Genomic DNA, 23726 nt, shown 5'->3' with positions numbered 1-23726 from the left:
TGCTGCCGCTTCCGCTTCCAGGAGCGGCCACGGGCACCGCGCCGTACCGGCGAGGGCGCCGCCTGCCGGCCGGGAGGAGCAAGGGCGGGGATGCGACATCCACCCGGGACACGGGACACAGAGACCCCTTGCACAGGGACTGGGACAAACACACACACACTACACCATGCACGGGGGTCAGGTCATGCAACCCCCAAGTGCACAGGGACCCTGCAGTTTCAAAAATCGCTTTTTTTTTCCTTCCTCAAAAATGCTGCTACCTCCACAGCAATATGCTTCCCACAGGGGACAGAAATTCCCAGTTGTAATAATGAGTATTAAACACCGAGCACACTCAGGCTCCAGTGCAGTGAACCCCCAAAAACACCATCAGGCTCCAGCAACATCAGCCCCCAAAACCCCAGGCTCCAGAGCTGAGCCCCAGCCAAATGTTTCTATACCTCTGAATTTCCCTTTGCAAAGCACAGTCCCTTTTTTAAAAGAAAAATCAAAGTGGTCCCCTATAAACCAGAAAAAAAATATTTTTCTGCAGGTGCTTCCTCCTAAATGCACTTGAAGGTGGAAGCTCTGGGCCACACTTCTACCTCAAGGCTGGTTTTCCCCACGTGCTGCCCCAAATAGACTGTGGAGTTTGTGTTCTGAAATAAAGCCTCCAGGGGACCATTGCTACAGCTCTCCTGACCTTCTGTGATAGCTTCACAGCACCAGGGGCTGGCACAGGGTGGGAATCCTCCATCCAGGGGCAGGCTGGGGCATGGACCTTGTGTCTCCACACCACAGATTCACACGGAAAACCCTGAGGTTGGGAGAGGCCATGCCGAGATGGGTCTGAAGGAGGATGGATTTGCTGTTGGAATGAGGCTGGCTGTGGGTCAGGGGCCCTTGTGTGAGCTGCTGAGGGAGTGAGTGGTGGCCTTTTTGGAAACAAGTCAATGCTGTCCTTTTTTAGCCTTATTATCATACAATCATGGAATAATGTGGGTTGGAAGGGACTTTAAAACTCAGCCAGTTCCAACCATAAGCAGGGCCACCTAAATTGGTTGCTCCAAGCCCCATCGCACCTGGCCTTGGACACTTCCAAGATGAGGTAGCCACAGCTTCTCTGTATAACCTGTGTCAGTGCTTGGCCAGCACAAGGTCCTGGGGCACGTAATAGTGACAGTGTTAAGAGTTTTAACAGGTTGGGCCTCACAGCTGCAGAATTGGCATTTTCTAAATTCTCATCAGCCTCTCCTGTCATGGCTGACATGGGGTCAGTCTCCTCTACCAGGTAACACGCTACAGGACAAGGGAAACAGGCTTAAGTTGTGCCAGGAGAGGTTTAGTTTGGATGTCAGTGAAAACTTCACAGAACGGCTCATGGAACACTGGCACACACTGCCCGGACAGTGGTGGAGTCCCCATACTGGAGGGATTTCAAAGCCGCGTGGATGCGAGGAAATGGCTCAGTGGTGGCCTCGGCAGTGCTGGGGAATAGTAAGATTTGCTCTCCGAGGGCTTTCCCAGCCCAGCCGACTGGGCTGCAGTTCGATGACTCCCAGCGATGAGGCCCCAGCACTCCCTGGGGCCGCCCAGTTATGGCCGCCCCGCCCGACCCCCGCGGCGCGCGCAGGCGCGGGGCCCGCCAGGCGGGCTCGCAGTGCGCAGGCGCGGGGACGCCGCGGGCCGGTGCGGGCTGGGACGATGGCGGGGCCCAGCCTGCGGCCGCACGTGCACTGGGCACAGCGACACCGCGAGCTCTTCCTGCGTGTGGACCTCAGCGACGTCCGGGTACGGCCGCGACACCTGGGGACACCCGGGGCAACTCACCTGTGTGGGGGGCAGACTGGCCTGGGGACAGCCGGGGGGTGACACCTGAGGGACGACGGGCGAGGATGCCTGTGGGGGATTTGGTGTAGGGAGAAGACTCACCTGGGGAACCCCGGGGGGAAATCACCTGCAGGACACCTGGAAAGGCTCAGCTGCGGGACCCCCGAGGGGAAATCACCTGCGGGACACCCTCGGAGGAGACTCACGGGCGGGCGGGGAACACCTGCGGATCCCCCCGGGGGCAGCGGCAGCGGGGAGGTCTCGCAGCGGGGTCGGCGGTCCGGGGAGGGCAGTGCAGGTGTGGGACCGGCGGGACCCCCCCGGCTGGGTGCACTGCCCCCCGAGGGTTCGTGACCTGCCAACTAATTCACGTTTTCTCTCTGCAGAACCCGGACATCACCATCACCGACAATGTCCTGCGCTTCCGAGGTAAGGGCTCCAGCGGGGGGTGTGAGCCTGGCCCCCACCCGGGGGGCTGCCGCTGTCTGTCCCCATCGTGGGGTGCCAGGTTCCCATCAGTGGCAGGAGCCACCGTCCTGGGCATGTTCAGATCCGTCACACTCCCACCCACAGCCTTCTGTGTTCCAGCCCTGGAAACCACAACAGGCCCTATCTTATCTAATGAGAAAACCCCAACCTCTCTGTATTTAAATACCAGTGGAATTTCCATATATCCTTCCCATCCCGGCCTAGCCAAACCCTGGTGATAACTCACAGCAATTTTTCCTTTCACAAAGACCTCATGTACAATTCTTATCGAGCCTTCACCTCAGGAACTAGTGCTCCATTTGGAAACTAAAGCAGATCTCGCCCTGAAAGATGGGTTTTTTGCAGCTGGACAGCTGCACATTCCAGCACCACAGAGTTTTTTAAGATGTCTCATTAGGAGCTGCTGCATCCTTGGTGAGCTGTGGCTGCCAGGCCATTTGATAGGAGGGTGTTGCACATCGCGTTCTCTTTGGGATCAGTTTACGGCATGGAAGAGTGGGAATTAAACACAGTGTGCAGTTTTGGAGCCCTTACAGGGACAGGATCAATGTGGGAGGTGACAGATGAACCCTGATAAGTGCCCTTCTGCTGTTGGGAGGGACTCCCCACATCACCCTCCTACACACCCAGCAGCACCCATCTCCTTGCGTGCTCCATTGTGCACAGGCTGGATCCTCCAGAGGCAGGAGATTTTCAGCTGGATTTGAGTTATCCATGAGCAGCCTTTTGATCCCCTCTTTTGGGAATTTGACATGCTGCCTTCCTGCAGCAGGGACCCTTTTCCAGCGTGGTGCAGACTTGCAGCAGCTTTAGCTGCTGACTCCTGCAACTCCAAGCAATGTTTTGGTGTCTTCCCTGTTATTGTGTGGTTTCCCCTTGCCTCTCAGGAGCACAGGAAGAAGGTGCTGTGAATAAGTGCTGAATATTTCTGTGTACAAAGCATCCTTTGCCAGTGGAGTGTGTGGAACCTCACACTGACTGTCAGTTCTTGTCTTCTAGCTCAGGGTCACGGTGCCAAAGGAGACAACATCTATGAATTTGAGATCGAATTCCTCGAGCCAGTTGAGCCTAAAGTAGGTATTTTTACTTCTCTAATTCTTGCAAAGAAAAAGTAAATTTTGAAGAACTTGAAAGGAAAACAGCTGTGTATAAAGTTCCCAATATACTATTTAAATTTTTCTGGTAACTCTGTAACAGCCAGCTCTGTGGCAGTCCTGTGTGCCATTGTCTTGTCTTAATGCAAATCACCTCACTGGAGCTGGTGCTTGCATGGACCAGCTTTAGGGGACAGTTGCTTGTCACTTGTTACACAGCAGTTTTTGAAGGATTTAAAGCAGAAAAATAATGGGAGAATCTGGCAATGTGTTGTCTGATGCAACCTTGACTGGAGGTCAGGGGAACATTGTGCAGTCAGTGTGGTATTTCATGGCTTCTTCTGTAGATGGACAAAAGAAGAGTCAGGAGATTTCATGTTTCTGGTTTGAGCAGATTAGGTTGTGATATGTTGTGGCTCCTGTTGCAGAAATCTTTCCTTAATTCCTGTTGCAGTCTGAGTGGAAAGAGCTTAGCTGGAAGAGCCATCCTTCTGTGTTATTCACAGGTGGCTGTGAGGTCTGTCCCTACTTCTCAGAGCTGTTAGGGGCACAGGAAAACTTGGGCTTTGCTCCTGGGGCAGGATTTGTGCTGCTTATTCCTGGCTGAGTTTAGGATAGCACCAGTCAGACCAGGAGGCACCATTCAGCTCTGTTCTTTGGCAGGGAAGGAGACCATCGGGGGGTGAATTTCCAAGTTCTGTCAGCAGGTACGTTTCTGGTGTGGCTCCTGCCAGGTGTGGAGTGGCAGACAGTGAAGGGCTCTTGGTTCCAGGGTTGGGTCACTGCCTTATCATTTCCTTAGCCCACAGTGTGGGAGAGGTGCCTGTCTCTGCCTGTGTCTGGCAGACATGGGCTCTGCTGTGAGCCAGGCCTGGAAGGCAAGTCCTTGCCTCTGCAAAGCATCCTCCTTCCAAAAGTCGTCACTCTGAGTCACTGTGGAGGGACTGGGGAACAGACTGAACTGTGTGTAGCTACAGATGGTCAGGACCAGGGAGTATCACAGTCCAGGGTTTTCTCTGTCAGTTTTGATGTGTGCCCTGAGTTCACCTTGCTGGTGCCAGGCTGGCCAGCAGTGAGAAATGGAGCCTGTGGCAGGCAAGGATGAGGTGTAGTAGCTGTAAATTACAGTTGCAGCCTTCATGTGTCTGAGGAGCATCCAGGCAGCCTTGACAGAGCAGAGCTGGTGTAATGTGCTCAGTTTGGAGTGCAGCTCGTGCAGCAATTTCAGCTGGTCTGAGAGGCAGTACCACATGGAGCAGCCTCAATGGTCAGAAGGGTGGGCTCCAAGGTGACAGTGCCATAGGCTGAAAGGATGGAGAGATTCTGGGCTGCCACTGTGCAGTTGTAGAGGCCTTGTGGGGTGGCAGTGACCACACTGCCCGGTCTGTCAGCTCACCTTGTCTCCAGGTGTTCCCTAAGGCTCTTAGCTCCTTCTCTTGCTGCAGCAGGTGTCACATGGTGTCACAGGTCACATTCCTGTTTAGACATGTACCTGTGGCTGCTGGCAGTGTTATTTTTACTGCTGGCTAGAGGAGGTGGGTGGCTCACAGTACTAAGTGTAAGAAGGTGTAAAGCCAAGATCAGGGGCTCTGTCTAAGAAGGCTGGCACTGCAGTCTCTGCTAGCTCTGTGGTGGGATGCAGTGGTGCTGTGATATGGGCAGGCTGCTCATCAAGTCCTGCAACCATCACAGCTGCCATCTTCAACTGGACTGCCCTTTGCTTCCGTGCCTTGGGTGGCAGAGAGACGTTTGTGCTGCAGCAGCTGTGTCATCCCTGCCCCCTGGATAAGGGGAGCTTGGGCATCGACTCAGTCTCAGACCTCATTTCTTTGGACTTTTGCTGATGTGTCTGCCCTCAGCCTGTGTGCAGGATGACGCAAAGACAGCTGAACATCACTGTGCAGAAGAAAGAGAGTAACTGGTGGGAGAGGCTGACCAAGCAGGAGAAACGCCCACTCTTCCTGGCACCCGATTTCGACCGCTGGTTGGACGAGTCAGATGCTGAAATGGAGCTGAAGGAGAAGGTCAGTCCTGTGGGCACCTGTAGCTTTTGCTGCCAGTTACAGTGCAAGGATAGCTGTTCTCCTGTGCCTGAACCTGCATTCTTCATTTACCAGGAGTTGCCTGGCATGCTGATTGTTACTGCTGTTCTATATAGAGTTAGTTAAGTGGTTCAGATTGTAAGCAGGAATTTGGAAATAGGCACATTTCTGGTTAGAACTGGAACCGAGGCTGTGTGCTGGCTCCTTGCGTATGCCCCTTGCCCAGTGTCCTGATCCATAGAGGATTGTGTCACTCTGCCATGTGGAGCCCAAAGGAGTGAATCCTGGGCATTGTCTGTCTGGGAAGCAGGGATTGCTAAGGCTTTCCCGATCCCCTGGGCTGGCCCTGCTGGTGCATTCCCACCATCTGGTGAGCTTGAGCAGCTTACTGCAGTGGGGAGGTGCAGGATGGACTTGGGAAGGACTTGAACAGACCACATTCCTGCAAATCCCTTTCACAACAAACACTGCCCTGTTCCCCTCTGCAGCCACGAGCTTAGCACAGAGCAGGGAGGGGCACTGCAGTGCCAGGACCCAGGAGCTTGGGAAAGGCAGGCAGAGAAGCTGGGCTGGATGTTCTCTGTTCTCTTCAGGTTGTTGGTGGGTCATGTAAGAAACAGCACATTCATAACTGAGAATTAACACAGAAAGCAGAAGGTTTTTCAGCAAAGCATCTAATTACTAGAACAAACCACATGATGAGGGCAGGATAACTGGTTAACACCCTCTGGCTTCTACTGTACTATAATTTTTGGATGATGAATGTGCTGTTTTATGCTGGTGAAAATTTAAACGTTCTAGCTACTGGCTGCTTGGCTGAGTTTTAAACCCACTAGATTTGCAGTAGTATAGTTAACAAATCACTTGCTAATTACAGTAAGTCTTTAAAACCTTATTCTTCATCTTAAGGAAGAAGAAAAGATTAACAAAATGAAAATAGATTCCAGAGTCCCAAAAGACCGTAAGTAACTGCATCTTTTTTGTGGGTGAAGTGGGATTTAGAAAGTTTGTTCACAGTTTGTGAGCCTCGACTCCTAAGGAGCAGTTTTGAGTGGCTTGGTGCATCTTGGAGGGGGATCTTTGTATTGTGAGCTATTAGAAATTTAATAAAAATGGACTGAAGTTTCCAAGGAATTCAAAAATCTGACTACCAAAAATTGAGTTCTGGCAGATGATGGCAAAAGCAGAACCCCCAGTGCACCCAGCAATGCTTTTATCACAATCAATAACTTCCCTTTTCCTTATAAGCTTTATTCTCAGAAAGACTGCTTTGCAGCTCTAGTACCATTGTACTCTGCTCACCTGATGTGTTTATTATTGATTTTAGCTTTCAAACACCTGAAGAAGGGATACCTAATCATGTATAATCTTGTACAGTTTTTGGGATTCTCTTGGATTTTTGTGAACATGACAGTTCGACTGTTCATCTTAGGAAAAGGCAAGTAATGAGCACTATTTTATTTATATTGGAGGGTTTGAGTTGATTTTCAGTGGTTTTTTTAAGACTTTTAAAATAGCAAAATTTGAAGGGAGACATATTTAGGAACAAAACCATGAATGCATTGCCAAAGAGCACAATGAAAGCCTTTCAAAGGTCATTAAAGTGTCAAGGGCAGGAAAATACTGTCCCCTTGTAAGTCACAGCTGTGTACTCTGTGAATGATACTTGTGCTCTGCCAGGATCATTTCTAACAAAATCAGCTGAAGCAAAATGTCTCGCTCACTGCAATGTTAATGTTTTTGAAAATGATCTGGACAGAATATTTTGTTTTTGAAGCAAGAAAATCCATTCTGTTGAGGTACAGCACTATTGCCTTTTCTGTAAAGCAGTTACTGAAATAGCTCTTGATCCTTCTGTGTGTGAAATGGGGCAGTGTTTCTGGCCCAACTGCTGTGAGTTCAAGATAAGGCCTGTAAAGAACTTATGTAATTATGCATCATGTTTTTCACAAATGCAACTAGAATCCTGTTATCGCAAGCTGTGCTGCTGCACCAGCTTCCTGAACATGGAAATTCATTTTGTTCTCTAAAATGGTTGGTTTCCTATGTCTTACAGATTCCTTCTATGACACATTTCACACTATTTCTGATATGATGTATTTCTGTCAGACCCTGGCATTAATGGAGATCATGAATTCACTAATAGGACTAGTCAGAACACCACTGATACCTTCTGTAGTGCAGGTAGTATTTTTAAATTCTTCTCCTTGCTCTTATGTTTGAAGGAAATGTTTATTTTACACAAGTGTTGAGACTCTCCTAAAGTAAGTGATACAACCTCTTACTTTACTGGACTTGAGGGTTTCTTATTCACGAGGCAGGAATCCACACTTCCCCAGTGTTGGCTTGACAGGCTGTGTGTCTCCTTCCATCACCTGGGTAAAGTGCAGGACAGCAAAAGCAAGAAACTGATAAAAGTACATGATTCTGATTTGGTGCCAGTGCCCTTTTTATCCTGGTTGTGGTTGTTGTGCATAAAAGTGAGGACTGGTGATTTAAGACTGGATCCCTTGGATTGTACCTAACTACAGAGCAGGACGCCTACTTGTAAGAAGCAGGTCACAGCTCAGCTGTTAGTTAGTTGTGTGCTCAGATGTCTGAGGAGTAGATATCTTGTGTTTCTGACAGCAAGGACTTGCCCTTTCTTTTGATGAAAAATGAATGTTCCTCAATATATTTTTCTTTAATAGGTATTTGGAAGAAACTTTGTTTTGTTTGTTATCCTTGGAAGCTTGGAGGAAATGCAGAGCAAACCTGTGGTGTTCTTCATATTTTATTTCTGGAGTATCTCTGAGCTGTTCAGGTTGGTGGAATTTTCCTCCTACCAAGTGTCCACAGAACAAAGTGGTTGATCCCAAGAACTCTGTAAAGAAGATTTTGATCTTTGTATTTTTTGGAAGAGTTGGCCCAGAGGGTAAAAGTTCCTTGAGTAATGGACTTTCCACAGCCTTCCTTCATTTGCCAAAAGCTGAGGCAGGGCTGGAGTCTGAAAGTGATACTGCCCTGTTGCTTTATTTCTTTATTGCTTTGAATTTCCATTGTTAAATGAGGTCTTTATCTTTGAAAAGAAGTTATTTTGAAAGGTTTATTAGGCAGCCAGGCAGTTGTCTTCATCCCTGTGCTCAGAAAGGCCTGACCTCTGTAAACTGCCCAGTAACTGTGTGTCCATCATCATCCACAGGGATGATATTCCTTGAATATTCTTGTGTCATTTGGGAATTGTGTTGAGCACGCAGTGTATATACACAGGACTAAGTCTAGGAGTAGTTTCCATTTTAAAGTGTTTGTTTCTCCTCACACTGTAGGTATCCCTATTACATGCTTTCCTGCATTGGCATTGAATGGAAACCACTCACCTGGCTCCGTTACACTGTCTGGATCCCTCTCTACCCCTTAGGGGGCTTGGCAGAAGGTATCTCCTTAAAATAGTTTACTAAATAATGAATTTGAAGCTGGGAAAGTAACTCACATCTCTTTTTTGGCAGCTGGACTTAAAACAGTAAAATAGAACAACAATTAAACAGATTTGCTTTGAGGTGAACCAAATATAAGCATTTTGTCTTTCATACTGAATCAAATATTATTTTCAATTTGATGTAACAAGAAGTCTTCCTTTTGGAGGAAAGACTCCCTTTCTGGAGGGGAAGCAAAGGCAGTGAAGGGTTGCATGAACAAATGGAACAAGAACAAGCTGCACAGGATGCCAGTGCTCACTTCCCTCTGCTGACACAAAGCTTTATCTGCTGGGCCTGACTTGCTCAGCCCAGCCTGGGTTCACACCAGCTCCTAAGTCTTGATATTATCTTGTAAATCACTGTAGAAGACAGGCAGAGGCTTATTCCTGTGTTGCAAACCTGTGTCTGTGAGCCAGGAGGAGCTTTGTGCCTTGCCCAACGCCGAGCAGGGGGAGGAGTGGGCCTGTTTCATTGCTTGGGGTATTTCTGGATGGCAGATGCTGCTGGCACAGGCCCTGGGGCTGCAGCTGTGTGTGAGAACAGTCTCTCACCAGGAAGGTTCAGTGCTGCAACCCCTCACCCAGGTGCTTCCCACCCTACTGCATGTTCAACACCTTCAAAATTGCTGTCATTAATCAGTGCTGGCAAATAAGAAGGGACTGTGCTGTAATAGTTGGTGTGGGCTGGGTAATTATATATTTCATCTGTACTTGGTAGTGATGGTGACCTTCTGCTTTCAGCTGTCTGTATTGTTCAATCCATTCCAATCTTCAGTGAAACAGGGAAATTTAGCTTGGGATTGCCAAATCCACTGAACGTCACAATCCAGTTTCCATTTGTGCTTCAAATATTTCTTATAGCCTTGTTTTTAGGTAAGTATTTAATGTATTTCTCAATATTAATAACAATAAAAAGGTGAGTTTCTCCTGAATAACTTGATTTTTCAAAGAAAATTAAATTCTTGCATCTTGGGTCCCATGGCAACACAAAATTGCTTGAGGTTAATCATTATCCTTGTGGATTGTTCATATAAATTTGTCAGTGATGGAGGGGAACACAGCTCTGATTAACCTCCAAAAAGGTAATAGTGGTAACAAATTGGGTTAAATGAGTAATTTTTACATGTATTTATAAACATAGTATACTTAGTTCCACCTTTTATGGGGCACTTGAGCTTTGGAATGATCTAGTGTCAATCTAAACATAATTTCAGATTCAAGTAATTTTGTTAAATGTTGCAGTGTAATCACAAATGCAATATGAAGTTTTTTTTCATGTTTTTCCAGGAAACAATATAGAACTGTCTTTAAATAGTATATTTAAAGAAGAAAACCTGCTTGAGAGACACTTGGTTTCTGGTGTTGCATTTGTAAACACAATTCAATTTCCTTGTACCCACTCTGGGTATCCACAACTCACCACAATCCAGTTGAGAATTTTCACTAGATTTCTCCTGCTCACAGACATTCCTTAAAGCCACCCTTCAGCTGAGTTTCACTCTGAAATACCTGGTTCATCCTCCTTAGACAGCCTGTGCAGCAACTCCTGCCTCAGCCAGCAAGAGAACACTTGAGTTAGCTTTCACTGCTGTACACACCCCTAAATAATTTGTTGTGTGGTGGTTGGGTTTTTTTTTTTAGATTTGGTACAGCCATTTAGCATGAAAAGATGCAATGATGTCCTACCTAAACACCTCATTCTTTTCCAGGAGTATTTGTAAACTTCCGTCACCTCTACAAGCAAAGGAAACAGCACCTTGGACCAAAGAAGAGAAAGATGAAATGAAGCAGGACTGCTTTCTTATCTCACTTGGGGACAAGATAAGCCTCTAATTCTTACGGTTTTACCCACTGTAGTGCAAAGAATTTTGTAAAATTAAACGCTAGATTTCATGATTTCATAGTGAATTCAGGTAACATTCCCGTATACTGGATTTTGTTCCCTTTCCATCATCTATGCATGGCATTTACCATTGAACATTTAAACTTGTATCCTGTCAGCCAGCATATTAGAAAGAAATCCTATTATCTGCATATGATATGCTTATAATCAGTGGAGCAGCACTAACTAGAAATAGTGTTTATCTTTTAATCGGAGATTTGCTCTTTCAATATTGCATGCAGATAGGGCTTCTGATGTGTGGGATATGCTCTTAGCTGGCCTGTGCTGTTCCTGGGAGGCATCTTGATGGCAGGAGGAGGCACAGTCTGAGGCCACTGTGCAGTGTTTGGGTGCTTATCAACCATTGGGATAAACCTGCTCAGCACATACCCCCCGTTTTCTTCTGCAGCATTAGTGACGGTAATCAGTAACACTGATGGTGCAGAATTAAAACTGGAAGTAGCTAATGCTGATTTAAATGCTACCAACTTAGTCTGTTTCTAGTTGAGCCTTAACAGAATAGGAGCTCTGTGTGGGCCATAGCAATGTGTATTCCTGTAGCAACACATCCTATCCAGTCATTAGGGGAAGGAAGCTGCCACTGAGGGCAGAAATGCTTTCCTGGTTGGTAGAGCAAGCACTGAAACATAACAAAGCAATGGAACATAGGTATCAGCTTTTCCCTGCTGAACCCAAACGGAACTCCATCCAACCCATGCAAAGGGAGAATGTGGAATTCTCAAAGGAGATGGGGCCCCTCTGATCCATCCTGGCAGGGCTGTGTCTCCTGTATTTACAGCATTCAGCAAGGCAGCAAAGTCACTTTTCTACCTACATTTAGGGGTGCTGCAGAGAGGCTGGTGTGTATGGTTTGACTGGACCCTGAGGGGATGGAACAGGGGGTCAAATAAATTATTTAGATAGCACATATCAAATCTTAGTAAGGGAGGTCCCACACAAGGTTTGAAGGACCCTTTTCTCTCTGCTTGCTTTAACCACCACCACCCACCAAAGTGAAGCTTCCCTCCACATTTCAGGTCATCTTCTGTTTCACCTAGAAACCTGTGGCTCAGTTGACTTTATTTCAGCATGTCCTTCTTCACCCCGAGCCTCAAGTAACTAATCCCAGATTCCTCTGGCCTCATTAACCCAGTTTAGAAATGTCCAGAAAGTTTACTCTAAACTGTACTGTGGTTATGAACAGGTTGTTTCCCAACTGCCACTGCCTCAGGGCACTGCAGAGCAATGCCAGCAATCCAGAACAGACACTGAAGCTGAGATTAGCTTAGTGCCATGTTATTCTTTATCTTTTTCTACTGTAAAACAATATGAACCCTCCAGAAAATTATTTTATATATATATTAAAAGTAACAAACAGCAGAAAGTTTGTGATATGGACCCAGTGCTTGTTACTGTAAATGAAATAGTGTTATAAGGAGACTTTAACAAAGGAGTGGTACAAGCTTCATGCTGCCATTTCACAAATTGTGTTCTGTCAACAAGAGGCGTGATTCAACTTCTCTTTGGGAGAAGCACAGCCTACTTTACTCAGGAGAGTTGAGCACTATTTACACAATTATTTCACTTAGCACACACTACCTATGTTTGAAGTATGTGAAAGGGTTAAATTAGCTGAGTAACAGAACAGCAAGGATCACTTTAATACTTTAATTTCTCTGCTGGGCATTTAAACCTCTGTTATGAAAACCATATGTATTCATCAGTGAACTTGTGGTACCTAGTGCAAGCTGTCATGGATCTTACACTACTGAATTTTAGTCCTTCAGAAAGAATGTGTTTCTATTAATAAAGATTTACAACCAAATTTTGTTTTAGTTCAGTCATTTGTTCTTTCAAATTATACAACTTTCTGAGAAGTTGTATAATTTGATATTTAACTTGAGATAAACAGCTAGGAACCTGAGTCAAAACACTGAGGTCAGTGTTTTGGGCCACAAACCTGGTTGCTATGAAAACAGAACAAATCCAACTTAAATTTTCATGAAGAATTACTCTTTATTTGTATTATGCAAATAAAAAACCATGTGTCCCAAGATCAAGTTATTTTCAGAAGCATAAGCACTGCAGTGCAAGTGATAATGCTCAGTACTGTCTGTCAAGTTGGGCATAAAGTCAGGGCCAACACCCCAAAATCAGCTCTGTATCTGATCTTGCAGGGTGCTCCTCACACCTTTCTTTGGACTAATCAAGTTGATGTTTAAAGTCTAGTAGCTGCCTGCCTTTTAGGATACTTTCACCAGTGAGTTCAGTTATGTAGTAACTGCATTTTGGGGAGGCCAAAACCCAAGAGCTGCCTCCAGTGGCATTTTTTTTCCTCTCCTCACATGTACCAAGTAACTTCCACCCATCATCCAACACCATCACTGGGTTTGGGACACTTTCCACAGTTTCCAGGTCTGACTAAAAGCCACCACAAAAGAGCTACTTTTGTTTAGGGAGCACTGATGCAAAACTTCCCCGTTTGGATAAGAAGTTCTTCAAACAGTGATTGAACAGGCCCTAAAAAGTAAACAGAGTAAAATTTGAACCCTCTAGAGAAGCTCCCAAAAGGAGACGTCACATTCTCTCAGTGCTGCTACTGGAAAAGTCTGTCTGCAGAGGAGCAATGTTGTGATCATACGCAGCGTATTCCGAGGCTCCAGTACTTGCCACTTTGAGCTGCTGGGCCGCGTGCGAGAGCTGGAAGGCGGCGTCGGGGTGAGCGGTGTCAGGGAGCAGGGTGCACTCCCTCTCCAGCATGTCTGCCACTCCCTTCAGCAGCTCCAGGAAGCCAAAGGCCAGAGCTGCCTTGCGCAAACGATTCAGCTCCTGCAAAGACACAAAACCCCTTTTAAAGCCACTCCAAGCCTCGACATCAAACGTGGGTTTCTTGTATCTGTTTTTAAAGATGATGTTACTCACTATGCCCAGCTGGAAACTGCCCAGCTGCTCATGGATAGAAAATCAGGGCTGAAGGTAACAGTGGTTTTCCTTTGATCCTTTCCTATAAACTTCTACTTCTTCCTTCTGTGCATTCAGCTATTGTACCTGCCTGCTTTGTCTTGTCCCAGCAGGGCTCCAGCTTAGGCTTCACTGACTGTTTAACCACGGTGTCCAGTAAAATGTAGATACATTGATTTTTCTTCCCTATAAGCTGAACAGTGCTTATGTGCACTTAGGCAGGGTATTCATTCATCAAGTCTCTGGAGGCTGCAATACCAAACTGCTTCAGCACTAAGCCTGCAAAAGGAATAATTACCTCCAGCTACAGTCTGGTTATGGATCATTATGGTGTGGTCAAATGTGCCTGGAACTTTGTCTTTCTCTGCTTCAGTTGTAGATAAAATGAAGAAGACATTTTCAAGACTCAGAATGACATTTGTATTCCTATTCCTCTCTGATCCCTCAGTTAATTTCTGACTGGACAACAGCATAGAAGTTTCACCATGGAAGTAGCAGAGGGGCACTCGTAGACATGACACATCTATGCCAGAAAATGTAGTTCCAGACCACTGAAATGAGACCCCCTTGTCTCACCTAATCAGTCTGTAAGCTTTTGCAGAGCACTGCAAGCCTGCACAGAACACACAGTGGTTCCTCTGTCAAAAGCAAAACCATCACTATGGATCAAACTTAGGCCAGCCTGGAATGTTACTCACTTTATAGAAGGTTTGTGTTTTTTCAGGGAGTTTCCTTGCATTTCTCAAGATCTTCTGTACATCCGTCTGCAGAAAAGAGGGAAAAAAAAAATCCAAAAATATTGGCAGCTTCTGGGGGAAGCTGCAGAACAACCCCCAAACTCCATGGATAAATTATTCTGACCATTGACAAGACTGCAGCTCACAAAGGCTGAAATATAACTGGCAATTATACTAAATCAAATAAACCAAGCCAGATGCTCCACTGGAGACACAGCTCTCATTAACCAAGCTATGCTTTCTGATTGCATTTTAATCATGACATTGTAAAGAGGCAGTGTTTATAAAAATGAAAGAAAAGCAATAAAGCAATTACATTAAATGGGCAAGACATGCACAGACTGCAGTTCCTGCTGAGATGACTCCTGCTGCTCCAGGTAAAGCAGCACAACCTGGATCATTACCTGGAGGCCACTGGGTTTGATCCAGACAGTGACATTCTGAGCGTAGCTGCGCTTGTTCTTGGGCTGCAAAGGGAAAGGGCTCTTATTGTCGTCCTCCCCATAAGGGTTTTCTTTTGCATCTGGGAGAAAAAAATTATAGGCTTAGCAACTAAGAATTGTCAAGATCATTCACACAACACTGAATGTGTAAGAATTATTCAGAGGAGTGTGACCAGTACCTGAAATGGGGCCAAGCTGTGCCATCTTCCCCAGCCATGGGAGGGGCTCAGGACCAGGTTCAAAGAGTGACATCATGAGGTTTGACTTCTTCTTGCTATCAGCTTGTGAATAAAGCATTCCATACCACTCTGGCCTGTGGAAAACAACAAACCCTCAAAGGCTGAAAATCTTCCACCCCTCCGCCTAGAATGTGCCTCCCTCTCACTGTGTGGAGGCTCAATGTTTGCAATTTGTACTGACAGAAACAAATCTGCAATTAAAAATCCACAGCTTAGTCTAGCAGTGCAGAGTTCTGCAGAGAATACAGATATAAATAAGCATAATTTATAAATAAAGCCTAAATGAGCAAAGTAAGAGATTTTTTAGGCAGACATCCAGCTCCATACCCCAACTGGACGAGAGCCACCATGCCTTCCACTTTCAGGCTGCCATGTAATAAAACACAGAAGTTGGGGATTTTCCCAGCAATCTGATTAGCTGAATTCTCATCTTCAGTGTCATCTGTGATCCCAGGTCCCACCTCATCCCCCTCTGGGGAAGAATCAAAGCAAACAAAGAGAAAACATGAGAATAAATTCAAACACATGAGTTCTGTTTCCATGACACCACCCTTTACTGTTTGCCTGCAAGAGTTAATTAATACTTTTGTAGAACAAACAGCTGCAGAATGAACTGCTTGGGCAAAGTGGCACAATAATGATACATAAATATTCCACTGCAGTGTACTCAAAGGCATTAAATATTCATCTTGCACCACGTATTTCATGGCTCATTATTATTCTGAACTGTAAGTTTAGCATGTTCTATTAATAATGATGTTGTAAGGACCCTGGTCCCTCTATGGAACCTCACAAAGAACACAGTATGCAAAATAAGAGAGCCTGTGGTCAAGGTTTTAATTTTAATGCAATCACACAAATATGACATCTCGTTTGGAAAAAGCAAAAAATCCCGTGCTTCCAGTCTAAACCACTTTACAAGGGAAGCTTAAAGTAGTTTTTGGTGAAATAAACCCAACTTGCTCACCTCTGTTAAGTGCAATGGGCAGTACCAAGTGTCTGGACAAGACAGGAGGGCTGGAAATGTCAGCAATATCTACAAACCCAACAATTTCTAGATCTGCAGGGAGACAACAGATTTAAGACTGTTTAAGTCAAATTTGGAAATAACTGAAATTTATTCAGAGGCAATTTAACATCTCCACATCTTACAGCACCAGGTTTTCTGAAGCAAAGACTAAAGGCAGAACAAGAGAACCCAAACTCAACTGGAATGTAAAGGTGTTAATAAGTTAGAAACACATAAAACACACAACTTTTGGAGATGACTTTCAGCACACACAGACTACTGCCCATGAGCTGTGCTGATGGACAGTTACAGAACTGGGCACTTTGATATTTACACTGTACACAATCCACTGCTGTCTTATAAATTCCAAAAGACAAAAACCAAACACCTGCTGCTCATGGGAGCTGTGTCCACTAATGGGAGGGCTGGGAAGGCTTTTCTTTGCACAGTTGTTTTTAAAAATAATTTCTTCTCCCTCAAACTTATGGGGGTGTTCATGGAAAGCAGCCTGTGGCTGCTTCCAGACTCTACCCTTAGAAATTGGCACCCTCAGCTCTGAAAGTGCCTCTACCCTACTCCAGCCCCTTAACCAGGTACACATGGATGAAGTAGGATGGTATTTTTGTCCCCACATACACCAAAAAATTACACAATCAGATCCTTCAGAGATAAAGTGGATGAAGCAATAACTACACAGGATGAGAGGTGGTAGTGAAACAGCAGAAATCAAATGGATTTTAGTAAAAAAGCAATCAAAGATTTATTACCTGTATTAATTGCTTTAGGAATGGGGTCTATTTCCTCATCTATAATGAAAGGTTCTGGTCTGGGAAATACTTGCACATCAGATGTTAAGTGGCCACACTTGAGGACAGCATGGAATGGTGTATAAGCCAGGTCTATTAGCTTTCTAGAACACAGTTATTAAGGAAAACATAATACATATCAAATGAAAATAGTTTGTCTAAAGCACACTAATTTAAAATTACAGTTAATTAAATAGTTCTAGTGTTGCTAAACTATGAAACAAAGCAGCATTATTCCACTCATGGCAAATGAACAATAATTATGGAAATTGCTGTCTTCTATCTGCCAAGCATAAACAGATGTTATGGTTTGGTTACAATGACTAAAATAAATATTGACCAGAACCAGTGAAGGCTGAGATGAAATTACAGTTAAAAATAACATAAAATAAAATAAAAAAACCCCAGTTTAATTAGAACATCTCATATCACCAGATTACTTATTGTATTTGTTTTCCTTTTGAGATACCATCTGGGGACCTTCCCAAAGGTCTGTTATCTACAAGTGTGCTCACCCAAACATGGACTGCACATTCTTCAGGCACAGGGGGCCATCAATGGTGAAAATCTGCCCTTCCCCATTGTTTAAATCAATGAGCCGTTCCAGGCAGTCTAAGGAATCTGTGCTTTGAAGCTGCAGAAAAAGAAAGGCAAATATTTTTCTTGAGTGTTCTTTTTATTCTCTTTTGTACTAACCAGTATTTTTAAAGAAAATATACACAACACAGCAAAAAGCATCTGATTGGACGCTCCCATGATTTTTTGTTCTCTCCTTTTCAAATAAACCAACATTCTTTGTCTCCCGGACAATGTTCTCTTATTACTTATCAGAAATAGATGATTTAAAATAAATATTTTCCCAGTTATTTTGAGATGTAAACAGTGCTTCAATCCACCAGTTTAATCAAAAGGATCATCCTTGACAGAGACCATAAAGCTGAGATCTAATTGATGCCTAAGCAGAAAACCCTTCTGTGAAGGACACAAGAATACAGGTGTCAAATCAAAAGCAGTGCTATTAATAAAACTTAATCTAAGGAATATTAGTCAAATAGGCTTCTTTTTAAACACTGTTTATGCAGAAGAATTCTAACTCCTGTGAAGATTTTTAAAGCTGGGATTGAAATTTGCAAGAGAAGAAAAAAGGAGGAAGAAAACGGACATATTTCCTTCAAAACTAAGGAAAGCTGGTTTGAGCACTGGCTTGGAGACTTCAGTTTTCCCCTCTCACATTTCTGCATACAGCTACTGTGTTTTAAGTGTTGAGCATCTTTGCACACAAGTCATTTATTCAAGAATTTAACTGTAGATAAAGAAGAGCCCCAAAAGCATTCAGTGTAATTAATGCAGTAGTAATATAAACAGAGAAAATTAAAATTCCATAATATTCCCCAGGGACAAACTGACACGATTCATAAAGATTATGGTAATAATGCAGTAGCAGTAGATAATAATAGTGCAATCATAAACCTTGAATTCTCTTTCACCCAATAACTAAGCACCAGACTGTCAACTAAACCTTAAGCACAAGAGTATCAACGCAATGTTTTGTGCTGACCTGGTAGTTAGTTCAGAGAAGACCAACAATTATCCAGTGCAACAAAGAATAAGCTCTCACCTCTTCCAGGTTGGCCATGCACATGACATAGAGCTTGGATGGGAACGGGAAGGGCAGTGGGAACCTGTTGCTCTCGCTGCGCTGGCTGTGAGTGGCCAGGGAGTGGCGCAGGGAGCCTCTGCCGATGCCCAGGCAGCCGTCGGTGACCAGGACAACCTGCAGGGACCCGGACAAGTGAGCCACTTCCCGCTGCACCGGGCACCTGAACACCCACACACACTGCAGGAGCCTTCCTGCAGCATCACTGGGCTCCCACCGAAAACCCCTGCTCCCCCCGGATTCCCTCCACAGAACTGGGCAAAGAACTGCGAACGAAATTTCCACAAAAACCCCCACATAAAGGAGAAATTGAAGGTTGAACCCTCATGATTTACATGGTGTGCATGGTAAAGAAACGTTTTCTTGGCATTAGGTTAAGTGCACTAAAATGTGAATCTCATACATTTCATTTTTAAGGGTACACTAGAAAAACAGTGACTACACAGCCAAAAAACAGCCTCTTGCTGTTGGACTCAAGAATTCTAGGTTTATTTTCAGATGGATGATAAAGCCCATTTCTTCTGCAGAATCTGGAGAGCAACTCAGCTTCCACTACAAGCCACAGAAACCTCGAAAAAGGGTGGTAGTATTAATGATCTTAATTTTTTGCAAATGCAGCTGCAGTATGCTCACATTTTGCAGCAGAACTACTACAGCAAAAACACATACTTTTCTATTCAATTGCACATCCAGAGACAATCCTTGTGGAAACCTGCACTAATTACACTGAATAATGGGATTATTTACAGTCAGCTGTGACCCAATCACTTCCAGAGGAGTAAAAGAGCTGCTCCTTCAATGCTGCATGGCAACAGCAGGCATGATTTCTGGCTGGTAGGTAAGGAACATCAAATCCAATTGAAACCCCATGTGTAATTGCTACATTCAGATTTGTATTCTCCCTTCATCCTCAGTCTCTCTTGCAGTGTCCTCAGGACTGGTGCTCACCAGTGATGTTTTCCAATACTCCAAGGCTGCACAGTCCATTCCCCAGTGCCCTCCACCACCCCAGCAGCTGAAGTGCCAGTAAAATGAGCTATGACACAAATGAGAGACAAAATAGTTGAGGTCTAATCTCAGCTTGGTTTTCACATCTTTCTTGTTCTTTGCTTTGAATGTTTTTTGCTGTCCCAAGGTGCCTTTTGTCTGTGTTGGATGATGAAGCACTGCCTAACCAATAAACCTCTATCCTTTTTCTCCTTAAGGAATATTGCTTCAGGCATCTTCCCAGCTCACTGAGCTGCAAAATTACTGAACTTAAATGTCTCAGAAAACCGAGGGTTAAAAGCAAACTCTGCCATAAGAGGCAGCAGATTTGGAAGGCTGAGAGCTTGGAGGGCTGAACGGGGTGTGTGAGCAGCTGCATGGCAAATGACTCATTTGGGAGAGAAGTCAGATCAAAACACACTCAGCAGCAGCCCCATGCTGTTGGATGAGAGCTGGAATTATTACAAGCCCTGGAAACCATCAGGGACTAGAGGGGAGAAGCTCTTGCATGTGTGACTTTACCCTTTCCAAATGGAGTGAGGCTCCTGGGGCAGCAGATTGCATCCAGATCAAACACCAGGCCTGCACAACAGTGCTCCTGAGCCACATTTTATAATCCACTGCACTACAATAACACATTGGGCAGGAAACAGTCTCAATTTTTTTTTTGCTGCTGAATATTTTTAGAAAGATCACCTTCTGTTCATATTGCAGGTTTAGCCAAAATACTAATTCTTTGTGTTTTTGCAGCACCAACATGCCTGAGACTATTCAAATCTCTCAAATTACATTTACATTTCTATCTACAGTTTACAGGCATAGAATCAATCACAGAAGCATAGGATAGTTTGGGTTGGAAGGGGTCTTAAAGATCACCAAGTTCCAATCTCCCTGCTAGGGATAACTAAACATGCAGTGAACTTAAACCAGTGAAATCAGCCATACCTGGCAAGGAATTGCTGCCCCCCATTCCTGCTGGACAATATTGCAAACCCCCAGCAGCGCTGACTCCAAACAGGTTTTGTCATAATCATCCATGTTACTCAGGGCTTCCTGCAAAGACAAACACCACAGTCACTGCTGGGGGAATATCCCTGCCAGGAGACACCCAGCAGTTAGTCATGCCTTTGAAGGAACTATTATCAACACAGCTCTTAAAGAGTGAAAAAACACCTCTGCGTGTCTTAAAAAAGTGAAAATCTGAAGCAGCATCTAATGGGAAACATTTAGCTGAGAAAATCCTCGCAGGTGTCAGAGCAGCTCAAACTTCTCAGAGATTGACAGAGACCACAAGGAGTTTGTCTCGCAAAAACTCTTTGCCAGAGAGAGAGTAACCAACCCAAAACTCGTACCTGCATCCATAAACCAGCTTTTCTCCTAGAAGTGCAAACCTCACACTTAACACAGCAGCAGGGTGCAGCTGTGAGGTGAACTTGCTAAAGGAGCCTGGTTGGGCTTCTGGCTTGCAAAATTCCTCAAATGAACTCTTAGGGAAGTGAAAATAAAACAGGGAGGATGCACTGTCACTCACCTGCTAAACTGCAAACATGAGAGAGAACAGCTTTTAAAATCTCTTTGCCCAATGGACAAACCTAAACCATGGTGCCCTGTGACAGCAATGTGTCATTTCCTCCTGCATGTGAGGCTCAGACAGAAAGGTACAATTTTTAATGGATTCAGTAGAGAATTTAAGGCTCCAGTGCCTTACTGCATTCATGTTAAATTTCCCTCTTGAATTTTCTCCTTTCCATTTCTTCCTCCCAACTTCCTACCACATCTGTAGCCAAAAATCACTTAATCTCACTCTTGCACTGTTTTGACTTCTACACACTCTCAAGAGCAGCTTCTCTCTACCAAATCACTCGACTCAAAGCCTTTCTAAATGGTCTTGTTGGCTGCATTGTTTATCAAAACCAACAGCTACACAAAATCAGGGACATCACTTGTAAGGCTTCATCAGGCAGCCCTTCCCTCCATCCCATTTTAGAGTCAATCAGACACACCCCAGTGCTCACCTGCAAAGGTACAACTGACAAAGTTCAATGTTTCAAACGCACTGATTTCACCTGCCCTTAAAATAAGGACAAACCCACTCAATTCAAGACGTTGTGGACAGGATGATGCCAAATCACACAGTTTCACCGTACTTGGGTGGTGCAATTGGCTGATTTTTTTTAAATGTCCACGGTTTATTGCTTTAGTGTTCACACCCCCTACCTGGAGCGTGTTGTAGTCTCTCGTGAAAGGCACCATCAGCTCCCAGAGGGATGAAAACACCACCAAGGCCGTGAACTCCAGCTTGTAGTTGGTGGCCATGTGCTCGAAGAGCATGGTGAGCCCGTGGGCAGCCAGGTGCTTGCGCTGGTACTCCTCGGAGCCCTCCACCGACACCGGCCGCGTCATGGACAGCGACACGTCCATCACCACCACGGTGGGCATGCTGAGCTGCTCCTCCGCCGCCCTCACGGGCGGGCTCAGCCGGGATCACCTGCCTGCAGCGGGACGGAAATTCACATTAAATCATTATCAAAGCTGCACTCCTGGAGCCACGCGTCTCGCCCCCTCACGCTGACCCCAAAGAGAAGAGACAATTAATTACCCTCTTCCCCCTCAAAACGTGGGACTGAGCACAGATTAAGTGAATGCACGCTGAACCCCACACAGCATTTCCAGCCGGGTGCAGCGCAAGGCCTGGAGACAGTAGCAGCTGAGCCTCGCTGGGGAAAAGGCGCAGCCCTGCCGCTCCGAGGGCGGTCGGGCAGGGATCCAGCCCTCCCTACAAGCCTTCGCCCTCAGCGGGGCTGTTCCCGGAGCGCTCCTGGGACGGCCCGGGCCGAGCGGCGGCGGCGGGCACGGAGCAGGGCGGCGGAAGGGAAATGCTGCTGCACACCGCGGCCCGCCGCGCCGCCATGCGTCCGGCACGGAAAGCGCCCCCCCGGAAGGCGCGAGCCGGGCGGGAAGGGCCGCGCCTCAGGCAGCCCGTGAGGGCTGACACCGCGCGGGCCGCGGGAATGTGGGATGTCCGTGCTGAGGGAATGGCGTGCCCACGGAAAACATGGCTACAAATGATCGCTACGTGTGGAGAAGGGTTTATGGATAAGCATCCCGGCTGGGCACTGCACCTCCTTCTCCCGGTTCTGTACGTGGGAGGCAGTAAACTCCAGTGCAAAACTGGGATGTACTCCTGAAATTGTGTGTTCAGACAACAGTTCGGTTTAAAATTATCAGAGATTCACAGAATAGTTTAGCTGGGAAAGTCCTCTAAGACCATGAAGTCCCACTATTCCCCCAGCCCTGCCAAGGCCACCATAAGCCACGTCCCCAGGTGCCACATCCACACAGCTTTTAAATCCCTCCAGGGGTGGGGACTCCACCACTGCCCTGGGCAGCCTGTTCCAATGATGAACAAGCCTTTCAGTAGAGAAATTTTCCCTAATATCCAACCTAAATCTCCCCATGTGCAACCTGAGGCTGTTCCCTCTCCTCCTGTCCCTGTTCCCTGGGAGCAGAGCCCGATCCCCCCGGCTGTTCCCTCCTGGCAGGGAGCTGTGCAGAGCCAGAAATTCCCCCTGAGCCTCCTTTTCTCCAGGCTGAGCCCCTTTCCAGCTCCCTCAGCTGTTCCAGGGGCTCCAGCCCCTTCCCAGCTCCATTCCCTTCCCTGGACACACTCTAGCACTTCGATGTCCTTGGCATGAAGGATCCAAAATCAAATAATAATTTTCTAACCCCCCTGTGATATATCTAGATTAGATCATTAAAATCTAGATTAGATCAATAAATTGATTAGATGTGATTGTTAAATCCTTGGCCAGAGATGTTATTTCTTCCCCTGTGGAGCTGCACCGTATCAGTGTCCCAGAAACGTCACAGGCACCATCCCCAGGTACCTGCTCCCTCCCTCTGCCTCAGTGCTCCTGGCACAGGCCCTGGGGGATTTTTCCAAGAGTCAAGGAGTTTTAAACCTCCCTTTGGTATTGCAAAGTAGACACATACTGTGGCAAAGATCAGCAGAGCTGCTTGTGTGGCACCTAGCCTGTCAGCCATGGGAGATGCCTCAAAATGCAGCTCCATGTGTCGTATTTAAAAGTGTTTATAAATGTGATTTACCCCTCGCCAG

General features: G+C 45.8%; 2 protein-coding genes across 3 annotated transcripts; one reads left to right on the top strand and one right to left on the bottom strand.

Annotated features, from left to right (window-relative positions):
• Positions 1 to 1652: 1652 nt before the first annotated feature.
• HACD3 (3-hydroxyacyl-CoA dehydratase 3) lies at positions 1653 to 12595 on the top strand. The gene is made up of 11 exons (XM_005521639.3): positions 1653 to 1770; positions 2196 to 2238; positions 3298 to 3371; positions 5252 to 5416; positions 6344 to 6395; positions 6762 to 6872; positions 7491 to 7618; positions 8125 to 8237; positions 8740 to 8846; positions 9630 to 9761; positions 10598 to 12595. Exons 1-11 carry the CDS (start codon positions 1684 to 1686, stop codon positions 10672 to 10674), a joined length of 1089 nt encoding a protein of 362 aa, XP_005521696.1. The 5' UTR covers positions 1653 to 1683; the 3' UTR covers positions 10675 to 12595.
• Positions 12596 to 12766: 171 nt separating this feature from the next.
• Positions 12767 to 22501, bottom strand: INTS14 (integrator complex subunit 14). Of its 2 annotated transcripts, XM_014251034.2 has the most exons (12): positions 22209 to 22501; positions 21827 to 22101; positions 20555 to 20662; positions 18584 to 18739; positions 17481 to 17599; positions 16927 to 17069; positions 16118 to 16210; positions 15478 to 15622; positions 15091 to 15224; positions 14873 to 14991; positions 14430 to 14495; positions 12767 to 13599 (listed from the first exon to the last, which is right to left on the bottom strand). In XM_014251034.2, exons 2-12 carry the CDS (start codon positions 22046 to 22048, stop codon positions 13348 to 13350), a joined length of 1557 nt encoding a protein of 518 aa, XP_014106509.1. In that variant the 5' UTR covers positions 22049 to 22101; positions 22209 to 22501; the 3' UTR covers positions 12767 to 13347. The 2 variants fall into 2 exon arrangements, with proteins under 2 accessions (XP_014106509.1, XP_087919224.1); XM_088063098.1 differs by lacking the exons at positions 21827 to 22101; positions 22209 to 22501 and adding an exon at positions 21141 to 21519.
• Between the last annotated feature and the right edge of the window lie 1225 nt (positions 22502 to 23726).

This window comes from Pseudopodoces humilis, chromosome 16, assembly GCF_049639895.1.
Source record: "Pseudopodoces humilis isolate 2021_Gansu_Grassland_sample_001 chromosome 16, ASM4963989v1, whole genome shotgun sequence".
Lineage (NCBI taxonomy): Eukaryota > Metazoa > Chordata > Aves > Passeriformes > Paridae > Pseudopodoces > Pseudopodoces humilis.
This window is presented reverse-complemented; position numbering and strand designations above follow the sequence as displayed.